Here is a 17958-nt window from a genome sequence, read left to right as displayed (position 1 = left end):
CCAACAGCTCCTGCACCTCTTGAATGTACAACTTCCGTGTCCGATGTCCTCGTTGTTTGGGCCATGTATTCTACAAAGTCATTTATTAATCGAATAATGATACCCACTTGTACGTCAAGCGAATTATCGACTACAAGTCCCGAAGATGAATAAGTTTAACAGCGTAAATCAAGCAAGTTTCGGAATGTTTCAAGCTTAATAAGATACAACAAGAGAAAAATCCTTTTATAAACCCTACCGAATCCCAGTACTAGTCACAGATAACAAACAGTACATCTCGAACGCTAAACTCCGTAAGTGCGTGAAGTGAACATGCCCGATTCTTATATCAGATCCAGACTAATGAAGGGTATAAACATGACAGACGGCCAACAACACCACCAACCTAATATCTCTGTCTGCCAAGAGTGGGAGCCCAAGTCACCGGATGCGACTCAGGTGTAGCCTCATCATCCGGCTTCCATACCTTGATGGTCTTATCTGCCTCACCAGTGATCAGACGCAGGCCGGTCCGGTCGAAAGTTGAGGCCATGATGCCTGCCTCTGCATCGAGCGAACCGGGTTGAGCCATGGTATCGATCGACTGGAAACGGTATCCGGTCTTCCAGTCCCAGAAAGACATGGAACCGTTGTCACCACCGGAGAAGAGAACGTTGTCTTCGTTCACGGCGAGAGAGTTAATGACAGCATTATGACCCTCGAAGTTTTGCATGAAGTCACCCTCTGGACACTTCCATTGCTTGATGCTTCCTGTGCTGGCACTAGCAAATGTGAATTCCCGGGGGTGGATAGCAAGGTTTCGGACACCTTTCTTGTGGTGAGTTAGGACACCCATTGACTTTCCAGCTGCAAGATCCCACAGACGAACGGTGGCGTCCAGGGAACCAGTAATTATTTGTGGATCAGCTTCCTGACACTTGACATCGGCAACAGTTCCTTTATGGCCGGACAAAACGTGGATGTTACTCCTCGTTCGCATATCCCAGACTCGGGCAACGCCGTCTCGACCACCAGTGACCAGCAGATCGAGGCGAGGGTGTAGAGCAAGCGTATATACACCACTTAGATGACCATGGTAGTGACGAATGACCTTATTAGTCTCTAGATCCCAACATTTCACCATCTTGTCCTCTCCGCACGAGAAAAGATACGGATGCCGGGGTGACACAGCCAGACCGCGAACGGTGGAAATGTGGCCTGTAAGGGTCAGACGCAGAGCACCAGTCGCCAGATTCCAAATTTTTATCGTCCGGTCACCAGCACCACTAGCAAACCACTCGTTATTCGGCTCCACCGCCAGACTTCGCACCCATCCCAAATGTCCAGAAATAACTCTCATCAGTTTCCATGGTGCGTGCCAGTCGGGTCTCTGTTGTCGTGTCGCGGAGGGTCGCTGGATCAGGCTCCTGGGTTGATCCTCATTACCAAGGCCACCAGCAGCCGGGCCTTGAGCTTTCTTCACCAGGGCCATTGAGGCGCCGCTGCCATCTACGGGCGCCTTCGCCTGGGCTTGGATTTTGGGACGCTTCGTGCGCCCGGCCGCTGCCTTGGCTTGCTTCTCTGCTAGCACTGGTGGGAGTTCCTTCACATGTTCATATTCCACTTTCCGTCTGTAAGAAACACCAATCGATCCATCTCCAGTCGAGGGTGTGACCATAAGATAATCCGCGCCGAAAAGTTCAGCAGTCCTCTTCGCGGATCTGCGCACGGCCTCTTCGGGCGTAGTCGACGGAATAACGTCCATATTCGTGGAAATTCTGAGATCGTATATTGGGATCGTAAAGCGACTTATGGCTTATTTGGATCGCTTACAGCGAGGTGGTAGGCGGCGAAAAGAACGTGTCGTTCGCGTCTGGAACCCCGGGCAAAGGGGTTCTGACGGTCAGTTGTCGATAGCAGCAAATTACTGCCTCATTCAAAATCTATTATTGAGCGATTGGACGACAAGCGCGAACTGGTGGCGAGTATCGGTGGAGGAGAGAAAGACTGGCGATGACGAGTCGAAGTGTTGGTTGCGGTTCCTTTTTTGACTTTTGGCGGAGAGCTACATAGTATCTGCCTGAGGCTGTAAGGCATGCCACAGGTGTCAACGGCAAAGCTCCCCTCCGCCAATAGCTCCGATCTTATCATGAGCAGCTCTCTGACCCGCATCTATAAATTCTATAGCACATCGTCATGGACCCTCAACACGACGCCAAATTTCCTCTACATGAGGCCGCTCGAGAGGGAAGGAGTAAGCGCAACTTGGTAGTCTATAAAATTATGATACTTACCAATAGTTGATAGCTCAGGTGGCCGAGTCACTTCTAAACGTAAGTGCTGCCCCGCATCATCTGGAGCTGTCTATCTCCCTTTTATAGTCAGGGCAGTCGCGCTTGCCGGAGTATATCATGGATGCTTACTTTCAGGTTTAACAGGCAAATCCGAAGCTTGCCAATGTCAAGGATGACGATGAGCGTCTCCCCATCCACTGGGCCGTAGCATATAATCGGCTTCCTATCGTGGAGCTACTGGTGGCCACGAAGCACTTCGATCCAGATGTCGAGGTAGTGTCCGGCTCTTACTTACTGGGATTGCTATAAACACAGATGTAACCTGGGTCATTTGCGATCAATCACTTACTTTGTATCACAGGACGGTTCAGGCTGGACCCCATTGATGATCGCAGCCAGTCTAAAGAACGCCGAAGGAGATCCCATCATCGACCTACTCTTGAAAAAGGGCGCAGACGTAAATGCCAAGAGTAACTCTGGACAGGTCTGTCTAATCTCAATTAACCAGGTCTTTGTCAGTTCACTAACTGTAATCCCATCTCCAGAATGCTCTCCACTTCGCAACCTCCAAAGCCAACCTTTCCACCGTTCGTACCTTAATAGCCAATAAATGCAGCGCCAGAGTTAAAGATAAGCGCGGGCAATTAGCACTTCATCGCGCCGCAGCTATCGGATCCTCACCTATAATCAAGGTTCTTCTTCAAGACGGGAAGAGCCCCGTCAATGCCACGGATATGGACGGTCTGACTGCTCTGCACCATGCAATCTCCGAGGGCCACGGTGAAGCTGCGATCACTCTGCTTAAGGCTGGTGCTGAAACGGATAAGAAGGACGCCGATGGCAATTTGGCTATTGACATGGCGCCGGATACAAGTGTAAGTAGTTCATTCTTTCTCCGTAAACCATCCTTTAGGCACTAACCTCGTCAAGGTTCGAACATATATTCGGCAAACTGCAGAAATGGAGGGTATAGAAATCTAAGAGACGTGTAACATGATTATGAATACCCAGAGCCTTCCATAGCTTATTATAATGGTCTAATATTAGCAATTAGAAGAGATATTATATTCTTTTCTGAAAAGTCCTGTTTCGCATAACATCGTCTAATCGGTATCGAACGTCCAGACAAAATACTATGTACAGAAGTAAAAAGGATTATCTTTCAGGAGTTGTCTATAGGCTCTCATTTCATGGTACTATCCACCAGCTCGCGGTAGATTTTCTTGACTTCGGCAATATCGGCCTGGAGCTCTTCCACTTGCTCACTCTTTTCACCCAGCAGCTCAAGAGTAGTCTCGTAACGCTCCTCTAGCTCTGCATGTCGCTTCTCTAGTTCTTGGACACGGGCGTCGACTGTCCTTTTCTCCTCAGATTCCCGCATCAAGTCCACAACTTGTTGCCGGGCTTCATCGCGTTGGCTTACAATACGAGCAAGCTCATCTTTCGTGGCCGCTCGTTCACTTTCCAATCGGCGAACCGTCGCACTCATGCGCTCCACCAACTGGACCGATGGACCGGCGCCAACAGTGGATTCCGAAATAATGTCGTTGATTCCCCGGGAGTTTTGGGTCAGCGCTCCGCCAAAAGCAGATGGCGTGCGCGGCCGGGCAGAGTACTCGTCTGGTTCGAAAGAGATTGATGGGGTGTCCGTAAATTGCGAGAAGGATGCGCTGTTCGCTGGAGGTGAAAGGAGAGCGGACGTAGATGTTGGGAATGAGTTCTGTCGTGTTGGTGTGCCTACCTCTGGCGACGTCATGGGAAGAGTCGAAGACCGGCGACTTGATCGCAAGTCACTGAAAGAACCTACAGGCTCCAGGGTACTCGGCCTGCGACTGTAGGCTACTGGTGACTCGGTACGTTGTTGTTGGGTGAAGATGGCAGGGGGCACAACCTGCTCGCGCCATTTCACTCGTTCTTCCTCCAGCTTCTGTGCCCATGTTGCATCGCACACTTTCTTCTGTTCGTCGAAGTCTTTCTGTGCCGAGACTAAATCGTCCGTAGCTTTTTGAAGTTTCTGCTCGAGTTTTTGCAACTCCTGCATGCGTTCCTCGAGTTTGCTTTCAAGATCATGCTCGACCTCTTTTGCTTCTTCGAGGTCCTCCTCGGCCCTTTTAGCTTTGAGGTTCTGTACGTATAGATTAGCCTCTGTTTGCTCACGAAAAAAACAATGAGTTAGCACGGTCATTCATACCGCTTCCCGAACTTTCCGTCGCAGGTCTCCCTCTCGGCGTGCGGCTTCGTCTCGTTCTTTCTCTACGTTGGCTAAGCGCGCAAGTAGAGAACCCTCCAACGCCTGCCAATTTTCACTGGCAACAGCATACTGCGTCTGCAATGTCTCGATTTGGCGTAGAAGCTTCGCTTGGGCATCGCCAGCTACCCCAGATGAAGCTTCTTCCGCTCTGGAGCGAAGAGACTCCATCTTGCTTTCCAATACAGATTGCTCGTTCTTTAGTTCGACCTCCAGTACTCGTGCCCTTTCCTTCTCTTGCTCAATGGTACTCTTCAGATCGCGTATCTCTGTCTTCAAGCTTTCCTCACTTTCATCACGCTCGGCCTTGATGCTTGCCAGTTCTTCTTCCAACTTGGCCGCATGGCGCTTTTCCTGCTCTAGCGCGTCAGACTGGGCTTTGGCTTCAGCTGCCTCAGCTCGCGCAACTGCTCTGGCAAGTTGGCCCTTCAATTCCTGAACTGTTTGGCTCAATGCATCTCGCTCCGCTGTGACTGTTTCAAGATCTCGCGAGCTTTTTGACTGAGACGTCAGTGATTCATTGGCTCGTTTTTCGGCAGCTTCAGCCCGCTTAGCCCTGGCCTCAGCGTTGGCTAGATCTCTTTCCAGCTTTTCTGTTCTCTTGTGATTTTCAGTTTGAACTTTCGTATTCTCCGCCAACTGCTGCCGAAGTTTCTTGATTGCCGTACGGTGGTCCATCTCAGATTTCGAAAGTTTCTGTCCTTCTTCGAATAACAGTGCTATTTTCTCGTCCTTCTCCCGGAGTTGTCTCTCCATACTTCCAGGTGCTTCCGCCGCGGCCGCTTTCTTGGCGGACTCGGCAGCTTCCTTGGTCAAGTACTTCAATTTCGACTGCAATGCGTCAATTCGCTCAATATGTTCGTACATTTCCGCTTGCCAACGTGACTCGGCTGCCTTGTGTTCTGCCTGTAACTGTGCGATAGTCTTGTCCACATCGGTGGAGGAGGGCTCGATGATATCACTCGGACCATTCGCAGCGTCCTGGGCAAGGTCCTCAGATGAGTGTGGTTTGTCAGCTTCGGTTTCCTGTAGCTCAGGTTCAACGCCATTTTCTTGTACAACTTCGGTGCTCTTTTCTGAGTTAGCCTTTTGCGACTCGGAATCCTCATTCGATGCGCGCGAGGGGACAATGTCTTTCGAGTTCCGTGGTGAGCTGCTGTCATGACTTGTTCTGGAGGCTGCAATCGACGAAAGTTCATCGGCAGGAGCGACGTTTTGGGCACTTTCTTCGAGATTGAGGCTGCTACGTCCAAGGTTCGATTCAATATCCATGCTCGACCGCGCGCCATTACTCGTGACCGGACTGGTGACGGGAGAGGGGACTCGACTTGAGGATTGGGAAGCGGAATTAGCATTGGTATTAGATTTGACAACAGCGCGAGCCAGACGCTCCTGAAGGCGATCATTCTTCCGCGCATTTGATGAACTTCGCGAAAGATCTAGACCTGTTAGTATGCGACGGAATATATTTAGCTCCAATCAATTCGGGAAAGCCATACTTCCAGGCTGATTCTTCGTCGCCGTATTTTGCTTTGGCTGTATCTGTTGGCGCTGCTCCTCATCGGCCAGGATCATATCCAACTTCGATTCAACGCCGGCGACAGCTTGCTGCAGGAAGGATCCAACCTTCCATTTTTGTTGCGCCATTATGATAATGCGGTCGGAGGTGTCTTAATCAGAGGCATGAATCAGCTACTCCTAGCAGCAAGTCCGACTGGCTTCCTGGCATGAAAGGCGGCAGTCTTTGGCAAATGATGAAGTGGGTTGATGTTTGCCTGCTGTCACACGCACTGTATAGTATGTGGAACTAGGCTGAGCGATAATTCCTGACTTTCCTGCGGGGAAAATGAGCGTGGGGGGTTGGAGTTATATAGGGAACGAGGGGTTGAAAACGAAACGAGAGACGAGAGACTAGACTAGAAGATATAAAGAGACATGAAACAGACAAGGATGAGTGCAACCACGTAGCAGGAAGACGCACGCTGGTGTCTGGCTTGCGTGGACGAGAAGGTTGGAGAGATTACTACTGATTGAATGGGGCTTAGTATGGGTCTTGGCGGTAGGATGGGGAACAACGTGAACACCGGAGCTTTCCTCCATTCGTTAACACTCTATCATCATAGATTCCAGCCCTCTCTCTTCATCTTCAATCTCCCCCTCCCACACATCTTGGTCTTCCTCGCTTCTCACTGTTCCGGGTAGGCTTCACTTCTACCCTGCATTACCGGAACTATGTCGACCATGCCTTTGGAGCCTCCCATGTATCTCAGCTCTCTCCAGAACAACATCCGAGCTCGGCCCATCCCGTGGGAGGGAGCAGTTCGAGCTGGTAACATCACCGATGATCATCTGAAAAAGATCAAGGCAGTGGACAAGGTTCGCAAAGACCAGAGGCGTCAGACTGTAGAGGGCGATATCTCTGGCTATGTAACCCTGCTCTCTGGAAGTGCCGACGCCAAGAGCGTTCTGGACTCCGCTTCTAGGAGGACCGATATCGTACAGTATATCCTTGTGCTGGCAGCGGACTTGATCAATGGTAGGGCTATGTTTGATCCCAAAGTGTGCGCAAATGTATAGAAGTTGTGCTGACCCGATTACTCGGTGCTGTAGATGTTCCAGCGCTCTCGTCTGCCCTAATCGCGCATCCTGATCCCTACAAGCCATTTCTCCCCCTCTTGCGTCATTCTACGAATGCCGAGGACCCTATCCCGCTGCTCACTTCTACCTTCCTGACAAACCTTGTCTCTATCAGCCTCGCGTCTTCGTCTAAGTCTGCGGCCCGAGATGAAGAGGCACTTCCACAACTGTACACTTACCTTTCCAGTCTGACCCAAAACCAGGACAGTGGATTGCAAGACATCGGTGTCCAGGAGTTGTCGGCGCTGCTTCGTACATCTAGATCTCGGGAAATTTTCTGGAAGCAGAGGGGAGAAACGGTCACCCCTTTGATTGAAATTCTACGTGCGGCGACCGGAGGCAAGGATACCAGTTCCAGCACCGTGGCTGGCAGTTCGCGGGCGATCGAGCCAGGTCTCTCCGGCGGTGTTGGGCTTCAACTTCTGTATCGGGTTCTTCTTGTTATCTGGCAGCTGAGCTTTGAAGGCGCGCTAATCGGGGATGACCTTCAAGCGTACGTAGCCTCCGTCTGATCAAATATATTGCACCCGGACTGAAATTTACTGACGTTCGCAGGGACCACGAATTTCTTCAGTTGTATACTTACCTCCTGCGCCTGTCGCCGAAGGAGAAGACAACTCGGCTTCTTCTTGCGACTCTCAACAACCTCCTTTCTTCCAATCGTACAACCCTATTGCCGGTCGCAGTGTTTGTCCGCCTCCCTGCGCTTCTTTCGAACCTCTCGGGTCGTCATTTGACCGATCCCGATCTCCTTGAGGATCTGAAGACTCTCTCGGACATGCTCGACGAGTACACCAAAACTCAAACTACTTTTGATCAGTACGCGGCGGAGTTGCAGTCAGGGCACCTCCGCTGGTCCCCACCCCACCGTAACCCTACATTTTGGAAGGACAATGCCCGGCGCATCCTGGATGATGCTAATCTTCCCAGGAAGCTAGCGGAGATTATCTCTAAGGAGTGGGACAATGACAAGCAGGTTCTCGCGATTGCCTGTAACGATGTGGGACATCTGGTGAAGGAACTGCCGGGACGACGAGCACAGCTGGAAAAGCTCGGGTTGAAGGCGCGAGTTATGGAGCTCATGGCCGACAAGGACGAGTCGGTACGTTGGGAGAGTCTGCGAGCAGTGGGCGAGTGGCTTCGGTATACCTTTGATGACTGATCGTTCTTCGCGAGATGCTTGTTACATGTTGATTATATTACCCAGTGTCTGTTACTTCTGTGCTTGCTTTGGACTGATATAGAGATAACCAGCTGCATTGTATTGATTGCGCAGCGTACGTCGGCCAAGTGTCTTCATTACTACTGTGCATTTAGCGGTGTTGTTTTGTGGAATAAGTAATCTTCCTTGACGTTCTAGAAGGACATGCCATGTGCTGGAATGCAGTCAAGTATGCAACCAACCCCACGGGTTGAGATCGGCTCGTGGCGACCGAACCTAGCCTTCGTTTTTGTGAAACTTCGGAACCACAACCCCGCATTAGAAAAGGACTTCGTGGTGAGCCGTTCTTATTTTTGAGGACTCCTTAAATTGAGACCAGGCAACACGGAATTTATCTCCGGGGAATAAAATCACTTGGATCCTCTCCACGACTTCTCAATAGTGTCCATGTACGTACAGTAGGCACGACCCTCCGGTGGATCTTTAGCCTGGAGGATCGGCCGCTATACAGCACTCCGCAGGTCCGTTATCTCCATTCCCACTGATACGAGCGACCCTCCACGGGGATTCGTGCCACACTCTCGTTGCGCACAGAGAGCCGACATTTCGCTAAATTACTCTTTCATCTTTTCTGTTGATCTGAAGCGATTTTCTACACGGTATAGGGCATATTTTGAAGCCACCAGGAACAGCCGAGGTAACCAAACGGGGAAGGGTTCCAGAGAAAGATAACGAGAAAGCCAAAAAAAAAAATAAAATAAAAAACAGGTCAAAGAAATCGGCGACCGTCAATCGACCACACAATATCCAATCCCATGTCTCGATCATTTACCGGTTGCAAACGATGTAAAGCTCGACGGCAAAAATGTGACGAACAGCGACCAATATGCGGACGATGCAAAACCGCCGGAGCGCAATGCCGATATGCGATGCAACTGCAGTGGGGAGGGAGGGCCTTTTCGCGCTCGAGGTTCGGGGCCTGTGTGGGACACGGGGGCATGCAGAAACTCGGTAGGTTACTTCTACTACTCGTGCTCGGCCGTACTCTTCACTTTGGAGCCCTTAGATCTAACGGATCGATCTAGAATACTCTCCCGGCGAATTCATCTACACTACGAAAGTTTCACCTCCTCCTTCTGAACCTCTTGCTCTCACCCGACCCGTCGACCCGTTTTCCTCGTTATCGTCTGACCAGAAGGCTCTTCTTCACCATTTCCTTAATGATGCCTCACAAATCACCGCCTGCCATACGGGCATGCAAAGGGATATCTGCCAGATGCTCGTTCCCATGGCCCTGCAGACCCCGTCTTTACTATATGCGACGATGGCCTTATCAGCTATCCACCTACAAGCCCTACATAATCAGTCAGAAAACGTCAAGTCTGCACCAGAGATAGCACGGTTCATGGCCCTCAGTCTAGAACATTTTCGGGCAGAGCTTCAGGACCCGGACGTCAAGGGTTCGGATGCGCTGTTAGCGACCGCGCGAACACTCTGTCTCGCGGAGATTCATTCGGGGGCTATTCATCCCAACTCATGGAGGGCCCATATTGAGGGGGCTAGGGCGTTGATGGATGCTTGTGATAATCGAGGAGCTTTGTCGCCGCGGTCGTCAGATGGGTTCAGGAGGTACTTGGATCGGTGGTACCGATCGATTGTTTCGCTCACGGCGTTAACAGGCAATGGCCCACCCATTGGTGACGTTGCAGGTCAACCCATCTTGAGTACCATCAACCAGCACGACTCCCCTGACTATCTTGACGATTACTGGGGCTTCACGGTAAATCTTGCTGCAGTCTTTCGCGGGATAGGGGCCGCTGCTTGGCGAAGTCACCCCAGCCAACAATGCGGTGGCGTAGCCCAAGAAGACGAATTCAGCGTCCATCATGAAGCTGCGGTTCTTGAGTCGTCCGTTCGGCGCTTGATGGACCAGGAAGCTGACTCACAGCCTGCATTCTACCCAGGGGTGGTGGAAGGGCTCTCAAGCGAGTACATTCGTCAATTCATCCTTTGTAATGAAGCCTTCCAGCATAGCGCGCTCATTCAGATCCATCGTCGGTTGAGGAAAACACCAGCATCGTCACCGGAGGTCCAAGCATCTGTCAAGCGTATTTTAGAATGTACTGCTCAGATTGGACCCTCAGCAGGGCTGAGCCCATGGACCATGCTCACCACACCGTTATTCATTGCAGGCTGCGAGGCAGGGGATGAGGACCGGGAGAAAGTGCGGCAATTGCTCTCCTGTTTGCATGACACGATTCGCGTGCCGAATGTGCTACAGTCCTTACGGTTTTTGGAGCAATATTGGACGAGCCAGATTGATGAGAATGAAGGTTGGAATCAGTTCCTCGGTATGTCTGCTTGTGTTACTCCTGAGTCTAGATTGCACCCGCTGACAGTCATAGATCGAATGAAATTTGACTTTATCCCCTATTGACAGGGCTTCAGGGAATGTCATGCTATTTATGTTCACGATGCCAAGAGAGCGTTTAGGAAGTTCATGTTGCTAATGATATATTATATGTACCAAACGATTGCCAAAGCTGTGGCACAGTGCATGGATTACGTTATTTTCGAGCGAACGGGTGTTATTATGATGTTTTGATGATTCTAGCGGTTTATTGTATATGTATTTGTATATATGTATTTCTTCGCCCTTTACCGTATATCTAAGTTGTCTATACAACCACCCCTTTGGTGTTAAAAACAGTTGGCAGGTGTCATTTAACATTCTCAGCTGCATGCATAATCAATCACACGTCACGTTCGCGGCTCCTGCCGAGTTTAAATCTGCCGGAATGGACGTATCACTTCCAAGTCCATGGAGACAGGGATGGAAACTGTTTATCCCTCGAGGGAGGGAAAAAGGCGGTTAAATCAAGAAATCTGGCCCTATGAACTACTGACTCAACCCTTGCAGAAGTTAAACGCCTGTCATTTCTTAAATTAGCATTCCTAAGGATGGCGGTCTCAACGTTGGCGTTTCCAAATGGGACAATGATTGGGTTCGCCCCTTGCGCCTTGAGAAGATAGGGCTACATGGACCACCAGTCAGGTCTCGGATCTTTTTCTCTCTTTTATTTTTTCCTATGCAAAATTTGGGGCAAGCGGGATTCTGGGCGCTTCGGAGGATGCAAATTTGCAAATTCAGCGGTCTGCTCGAATGAAAATCGAAAAATAGATTTTTCGGGGCGTGGCGCTTAACTATCAGTTGTTGGACAAGGACTGCTTTTTTCTATTTGTTCTTTTCTTTTTTGTTGTTTACTATTCTTGTTACTCCTCGGTGTCAATGACGGGGCAAATGTTTGTTCAGGTGGTACGTGTAAAGAAAGTGGTAACTATTTTGAACCCGACTATTGCGCGCCTATTCTCCATCCAGTGAGGTCTAGATTGGGGGAAGGTCCCTTCTTAACGTCTTTCAGTGGCCGTTTCATGTTATATTTAGCCAGGGTCTTTTTTGATCCTGGTTCCATACTGTTTCTCAGCCTGATGGAGTCATTGACGCGCATTAGGTCAAGCAATAATGAAAACGATATTGTCGCTCTTCCGACGGAGATGTACTCCGTATACCGAAAGGGAATTCACGAAGTACAGGCCAAGTAAATTAAAACGAGAGCGGACTAGGTATGGCTGCCTCGTCGACACCTGAGGGTGACCTACACGATACTAATACAGTACGTACTACGTACACCTCCTAGTGTCTAGTGCTAAACTACTTCAGGGCTGACGGCAGTTGAGAGGGAGAATAACATCCAATCATAAGTTGGTGGAGAAACCGCACTGACTCCTGAGCTTCAGCTGGTCCGAGTTCAAGTTGCATTAAACCCCCCCAGGACTTGAGAAGGGATTCGGCGATTCGCCGGTTGACATTCTACATTTAACCAACCGCTGTAAGTGATAGATGTTGGCGCACGAGCTAGTCGATCGTTGCATATCAGTCGTTCGGAGGTGATTGCCTTAGTTGTGCGTAGTTGAGGGTGGTGGTGAGGTGGAATCGAGATGGGTTGGTTGGACTAAGTCAGTATATTGGGAGCTCAGACCATCGTGGTATATCGGTTTCCCACCATTGTTACAGGAAGATTGTTTGCACCGTATGATAGGATGGAACTAGTTGATTGATATGAACTCCTTCGGGGTTTACTAGTATTGAGATAGTCTTCTTTTGCTTCTTTATCTTCGACGACTTGGTCTATGTCTTACTTTTCTACTTGATGAAACCTGTTTCTGGAGGGGATTGTGTTTGGGACTGAGGGCAAAGTTGCCATTGCAATTGCCCCTGAGTCCAGAAGTATGCATAGGAGTGGGTCCGTCCTTCACGGTTCACTTGCGATCGGCCGCCCTAGTGGGGGGTTAGTGGCCGCTTGTGAAGTTGTGAGCCGTCTATTTTCTTACTGCTTGGACTTCTTCCATTCCAACGATCTTTTTATCTCCAGATCTTGGCCACGGTCTCTCTCTCTCTCTCTCTCTCTCTCTCTTTGCGATCTCCTCCAGGACAGAGGGTATGCACTTGTAACTATGCAATGGACACATTTTTTCAAGAATATAGACTTTACTTCAAATTTAGGAATATTAAGAATAGGAGTACTTCTCTTTTTCCTAATCGAATAACCTTTTTCTAACCGCCTAAGATGTTCAATATTCTAATGATCAAAATTAATCCATACTTTTTTTTTATGATAAACGCCCCACCAGGTCTTCCACTCCGAATCAGGAAATGCTCACTATTAGGCTGTCTTCCCGAACCGCCAATCCTTTTCTCCTTTCCACCCCTTAGTTTGGTCGTCTTTCCAAGTCTCCTGGTCACCTTCACTCCTGGACAAAAAATCTAGGCTCCTTTTCCCAGTCTTCCCATCAATCAACATACGCCATTCCCAAGGTCTATCAATTCCCACTCTTGGTCTTACCCCTAACAACCCGGCGCGTGTCATCGCCCGTTTTGCCCGTGCTCCCCAAGGAGTCAAGGCTCATCGTCACCATGAGGGTGCGTCGATCCTATGCCCCCGTTGGCTAACGGGATGTTTCTGATTCTCTGTCCCCTTTCCTATTTCTGACTCAATTTGAATTCCACTATAGCATGTTTCTTGGCCAATTCCGTGTTGCGATCTCCAATAAAATCTACTATGCCTGTCATGGCCCCAGGCTGGGCTTCTCCGCCGGCTCCTGGCGCCTTATCGTCGACTACTGCTGTGTCCGCCGACCCCCATCAACCACACCATCAAGGGACTGGTGACACCGGCGGTTGGCCAAGTCCTCCTCCATCCGCATCCTCCACAACCGCTCCTCCTCATACTTCCATTCCGGTCATTTCTCCTACGACCACCTCCCCCGTGCGCAGGAAACCGCTTCCCCAGAATGCGGCCGCTGTGATACCCCCTCGCCGGTCCGAGTCCTCTTCAAGTGCCTCCTTCTCCGGAGGCGTATCGCCTGCAGATCCTCCAATCCCTGTCACGAGCGTTTCTGACGTGCAGACACATTCTCGTGCCACTTTGTCCCAATTATCCGGCTTGGTTCCCGCGGAGGACCCCTCTCTCTTTGTTCCCAGGGATCTGGATAGGTATGAAAGCCGTAGCGCTCTTTGTTCTTATGCCCTCTTATCCGGCACCGTCCCCCCGGTTCTGATCTTCATTTTGTCACACTCGCCTGGTCCCCACCCGGGCAGAGGACTTCCCATGCTGCCCATTCCCCCTTCAGAAGTGTCACAGCTAATCCCACTCTTTTCTTGGCTACCCTCAGACTTCCCCATGCGAGACAGCCCGCACCTCCTCTTCGCATAGACACATCCGCCTCATTCATAGATTCGTCGGACGACGACGTGGGTCTTGACGCGGACTACGGCTCCCAATTCGTGAATGGGGGCCCAGTGCATAGTCGTCTCTTTAGCGAACCGTTTATCCCAGTACTCAAGTCTCCCTCAATGATGCAGAAACGGGCTACGACCATGCCCTTACACCATCCGTCAAATCGACCCCCTCCCCTCCACATCGATTCGAGCGGACGCTCTATATCCGGCGTTGTAGACGCCAAAAACCCTAAAACACCCGGTCACAAAATCAGCTCTTTTTTTGGCTGGCGAGGCACCATTACTACGTCACCTGGTGCAGAGTCATCGAGCACTGAAGTCTCAGATCTGGGTCATTCTCCGCTCCCATCCCCAATGCCTCCTTCCTTACCCAGTGCGGTAACGCCGTCCACGACGGTGCCCTTCGATGCCTCAAAGGGCTTCCCGCCGCGCAATCCGTCCCTGAGTAGTGCAAGTATCTTGGAAACAGGACCTTCCACGGCGCATGTGGCTGAACTCGAAAATGAACTCCGGGAAATCAGTTCTGAGTTGGCTGGCTCCATCCGGCGGGAGATGGAGTTGGAGGACTTGGTAGAAAGGCTTCAATCGGAATTGCCTTTGGACAACGGAAATCAACGTACCAGTGACTATTTCTCTGACTCGGGTACCAGCTCCATTCGCCTGGTGTATGATGGGCGGATTGACGATGTTGAAAAATATCGGCGGGCATCGGAGCAGGAACGGGCTCAATTGAAAGTAGATTTAACGCAGAGATGGCAAGAGGAGCGGGCTCGCCGCGCAGCGGCAGATTCACATGTACAGATACTGGAATCACAAGTACATCAGGTATGTCAATGGATCTCTTCCGCTCCCTTATTATCCGTCATGGAATTGACCAGATTTAATTAGCTCCGGCGAGAGAGAGTTGACCTCTCCGATCTGTCTTCTCGGACAAAAGAACTCGAGGGTGCTCTGGAAGCCACTCGCAGAAAATTGGCGGAAGAGCGACAGATCAAAGACAATTTTGAAGATTTGCTCACGGCCATGCGAGTAGAATTGGAGCAGATTCGAAATGAGCGGGATCACCTTCGTGACCACATGGTTCCAGAATTGAAAAATAGCGCAGCATCTTCATCTGATGCCACGGAGGTTCAGCGATTGTTGGAAGAGCTTGAAGCTCTGAAGATTGAGAATGCTGCGCTAGCGCAACTACAAGGAGGCCGATTTGCTACCATATCGGAGGACAATGAAACTCCTAGTAGCAAGAGGAACTCTGCAGGGGGGTTATCGCGCTCCAGCTCATTGGCTCGGATGCATTCAAAGCCTACCATACGGACAGGACTGTCCCGTTCCAACTCTCTGTCGCAGTCAAGCCCAGTCACTCCCAAGGGTGTTGACACCCGGGAATCCATGGCGGATCGGGTGGAGAGTGTTGAAGCACAGCGAGATGCACTTCACCACGCCCTTCGGCGCCTGCTCGACCGTCAAGCTTACGAAGCTCGAGAATACGAGAAGCGTATCCGGGCCATGGAGCTAGAGCTTGTTCACGCACAGCAAATAGGCTCTCCACGCAAACTGGGTTACGAGAGAGAAGTCCGTAACCTGAGAGAGGAAGTCAACCATCTCCGGCAACGTGCCGAAGAGGCGTTGGATCAGAAATGGCAGTGCGAAAAGGGATTGGCAGGGCTTAAGATGGACCTTGACCGTGCTGAGCAGGAGACCACATCCCTTCGTGTATTGCTGCAAGAACACGATATCACCGTTCCAGAAGGCCTCGGAGCTGACCAAGAGGGATTTGCTGAGGTACTAGCCACATCGTCATCATTAGAGTCCGCATATAAGCAGCTCCAGGCTGAACGGGAGCAAGCTGAAGCAAGCGCCGTTCAGTCGCCTCAGGAAGAACATGGCCAGCTAGCAGCCTCGGTTAGTCGGACGGAAAGCCTTTCGCAGCATGTGCAGAAACAGCTCGAGAGGAACAACGCGTTGCGCAACCGTTTGGCAGACGCTATCGGCAAAGGTGAAAAAGAGCAACAGCTTTCTGTGGTTCGGATCAATGAAATGCAGGCGCGTCTCAAAGAGCTGGAAGACACCCTTTTGATAGCTCAACAACACGCCGAGGAAGAAATGGCCCGGCACGAAGAAGAGATTCAAAAGCTGAATGAAAGCCACAACGCTCAGTTATCACGGATGAAGAACGGTGCTCGTAGCCCCGCCGGCTTGTCCCCCATGCCTCCTTCATCACCCTTCGTTGCCCGCTCTCCCCGCTTAGATAAAACCACTAGCGGCGATGGAATTTCGCTGAATCAGGCCGTAAAGCCGGAGGCCCTGGAGCGGCGGGTGAAAGAACTTGAAAGACTTCTCCGCGACGCCGATATGGAGATGGGAGAAGTAGTTAGCCGCATGAACCGTGCGCAAATCGAAGTGGCTGAGCTTCAGTCTGACCGGTAAGTACCGTCGACTTGTACTTTCTTCTTGATTGGATTATAAGTCTAACGTGTGTACAGTGACGAGGCACTTCGCCAAACTCGGAAACTGCAGGCTGAGATTCAGGCTGAGCGGGAAGCCTTCAAGGCCCTACAGGGCTGATCTATATCTCTCCGGATTATGTTACGTTATTCTTCCTGTATATATACTGACGATTTTATCCCCTGGCGCTTGGTCTCGGTGTTCCGGCGTTACACAGAGTCGCAATTTCTGTTTTGGAGGCGCATGGTAGCGCCTGGTGTGTGACGCTTTTCTTTGGCTCAAGACGACAACTACTTGGGCGCTGTGCATATTGACGATGTTTGTATATGGTCGAAACTGAATCCACAAGGGATGTGGATATGTATATATCGTGACCACGATATGGTCAATTTTAATACACACATGGATAGATAGAGGGGGAAAGGGCGAACAAGAAGAGTAATAATACATACATACAGCTGACATGATCCCTTCCGTGTGTTTGTTTAGTTTGCTCGCTTGTTTGTTCTGCTTGATCTGTCCTCCGAAGAATGCATATGTCTTAGATATTCAACAATCATGCATCAGTGCTCCTTATAGCGGTGATAGGAGATTTTTTTTTTTTTGGCTCCTTTATAAAGTGCGATCACTAGACTGTTTCAAGCTTTGGTCTACCTCTTGTCTACTGTATTTGTCCCAGCCAAACGCGAACCACCGCACAACTTCGTCGCCATGGACTTCCTTCCCGGTAAGTTTATGATAACAATACACAGACAGCTTCCTAGCGATCGCTAACAACGGACACAAGAATCCATTATATCCCTCATCCAAGACAACCCTACAATCCAACAGCTCACCTCATCCTCGATCGCGTTTCAAGTCAACAACGCCCGCACCACATATCTGGATCCCTACATCTCCCACCTGAAATCAACCTACCTGGACCCATACATCATCCAACCTCTCGCCTCCATGCTCGCTTCTTCAATGCCCGACCTTGTCTCGGTCCTTATCCTCGCTCTCATTTTCATCATCTCCCTCAAAGTCCTCGACTATGCGCGACGTGTCGTTATGTTCTGGGTTACATTGGCGCTGCGATTAGTCTGGTGGGGATTCATCCTCGGAGCCATCTGGTACGCGTATAATGCTGGGTTAGAGAAGACCGGTCGCGATCTAGGCTGGTTCTACGGAGTCGTGAAGGGATTCGCGGAGAAGTTCCAGGATGGGTTTGAGGGCGGTCAAAGATCGTCGTCGGCCACTGGAGGTTGGGGAGGATATGCATCTGGTCGGGATTTCCAGGTTCCTATAGGGAGGGGCTGAGCTTTTAGCCACCTCAGCTTGGTTTTTACGAATCACGTGTGATTAATGCTGTTGAGATGTTCTTGGGTATATGCTGGAGAAAAATGCCAACTTG

General features: G+C 50.4%; 7 protein-coding genes across 7 annotated transcripts; 5 read left to right on the top strand and 2 right to left on the bottom strand.

Annotated features, from left to right (window-relative positions):
* Positions 1-385: 385 nt before the first annotated feature.
* On the bottom strand, positions 386-1744 carry AO090038000349 (WD40 repeat domain-containing protein; the record flags this gene model as incomplete). The annotated part of the gene is made up of 1 exon (XM_001825231.3): positions 386-1744. The coding sequence occupies one exon, from the start codon at positions 1742-1744 to the stop codon at positions 386-388; it is 1359 nt and encodes a 452-aa protein (XP_001825283.1).
* Positions 1745-2209: 465 nt separating this feature from the next.
* On the top strand, positions 2210-3193 carry AO090038000350 (ankyrin repeat domain-containing protein; the record flags this gene model as incomplete). The annotated part of the gene is made up of 3 exons (XM_023238327.1): positions 2210-2233; positions 2635-2757; positions 2819-3193. The coding sequence occupies 3 exons, from the start codon at positions 2210-2212 to the stop codon at positions 3191-3193; spliced, it is 522 nt and encodes a 173-aa protein (XP_023093103.1).
* A 263-nt stretch (positions 3194-3456) lies between these two features.
* AO090038000351 (M protein repeat protein) lies at positions 3457-6168 on the bottom strand (the record flags this gene model as incomplete). Its single annotated transcript, XM_001825233.3, has 3 exons — positions 3457-4398; positions 4465-5960; positions 6021-6168. The coding sequence occupies 3 exons, from the start codon at positions 6166-6168 to the stop codon at positions 3457-3459; spliced, it is 2586 nt and encodes an 861-aa protein (XP_001825285.1).
* Positions 6169-6753: 585 nt separating this feature from the next.
* AO090038000352 (H(+)-transporting V1 sector ATPase subunit H) lies at positions 6754-8320 on the top strand (the record flags this gene model as incomplete). Its single annotated transcript, XM_001825234.3, has 3 exons — positions 6754-7057; positions 7132-7651; positions 7714-8320. 3 exons carry the CDS (start codon positions 6754-6756, stop codon positions 8318-8320), a joined length of 1431 nt encoding a protein of 476 aa, XP_001825286.1.
* A 1405-nt stretch (positions 8321-9725) lies between these two features.
* AO090038000353 (fungal specific transcription factor domain-containing protein) lies at positions 9726-10716 on the top strand (the record flags this gene model as incomplete). The annotated part of the gene is made up of 2 exons (XM_023238326.1): positions 9726-10671; positions 10703-10716. The coding sequence occupies 2 exons, from the start codon at positions 9726-9728 to the stop codon at positions 10714-10716; spliced, it is 960 nt and encodes a 319-aa protein (XP_023093104.1).
* Positions 10717-14237: 3521 nt separating this feature from the next.
* AO090038000354 (uncharacterized protein) lies at positions 14238-16685 on the top strand (the record flags this gene model as incomplete). The annotated part of the gene is made up of 3 exons (XM_001825236.3): positions 14238-14945; positions 15009-16543; positions 16604-16685. 3 exons carry the CDS (start codon positions 14238-14240, stop codon positions 16683-16685), a joined length of 2325 nt encoding a protein of 774 aa, XP_001825288.3.
* A 591-nt stretch (positions 16686-17276) lies between these two features.
* AO090038000355 (Apq12 family protein) lies at positions 17277-17864 on the top strand (the record flags this gene model as incomplete). The annotated part of the gene is made up of 2 exons (XM_001825237.3): positions 17277-17292; positions 17353-17864. The coding sequence occupies 2 exons, from the start codon at positions 17277-17279 to the stop codon at positions 17862-17864; spliced, it is 528 nt and encodes a 175-aa protein (XP_001825289.1).
* Between the last annotated feature and the right edge of the window lie 94 nt (positions 17865-17958).

This window comes from Aspergillus oryzae, chromosome 6, assembly GCF_000184455.2.
Source record: "Aspergillus oryzae RIB40 DNA, chromosome 6".
In the NCBI taxonomy this organism is placed as follows: Eukaryota; Fungi; Ascomycota; class Eurotiomycetes; order Eurotiales; family Aspergillaceae; genus Aspergillus; species Aspergillus oryzae.
This window is presented reverse-complemented; position numbering and strand designations above follow the sequence as displayed.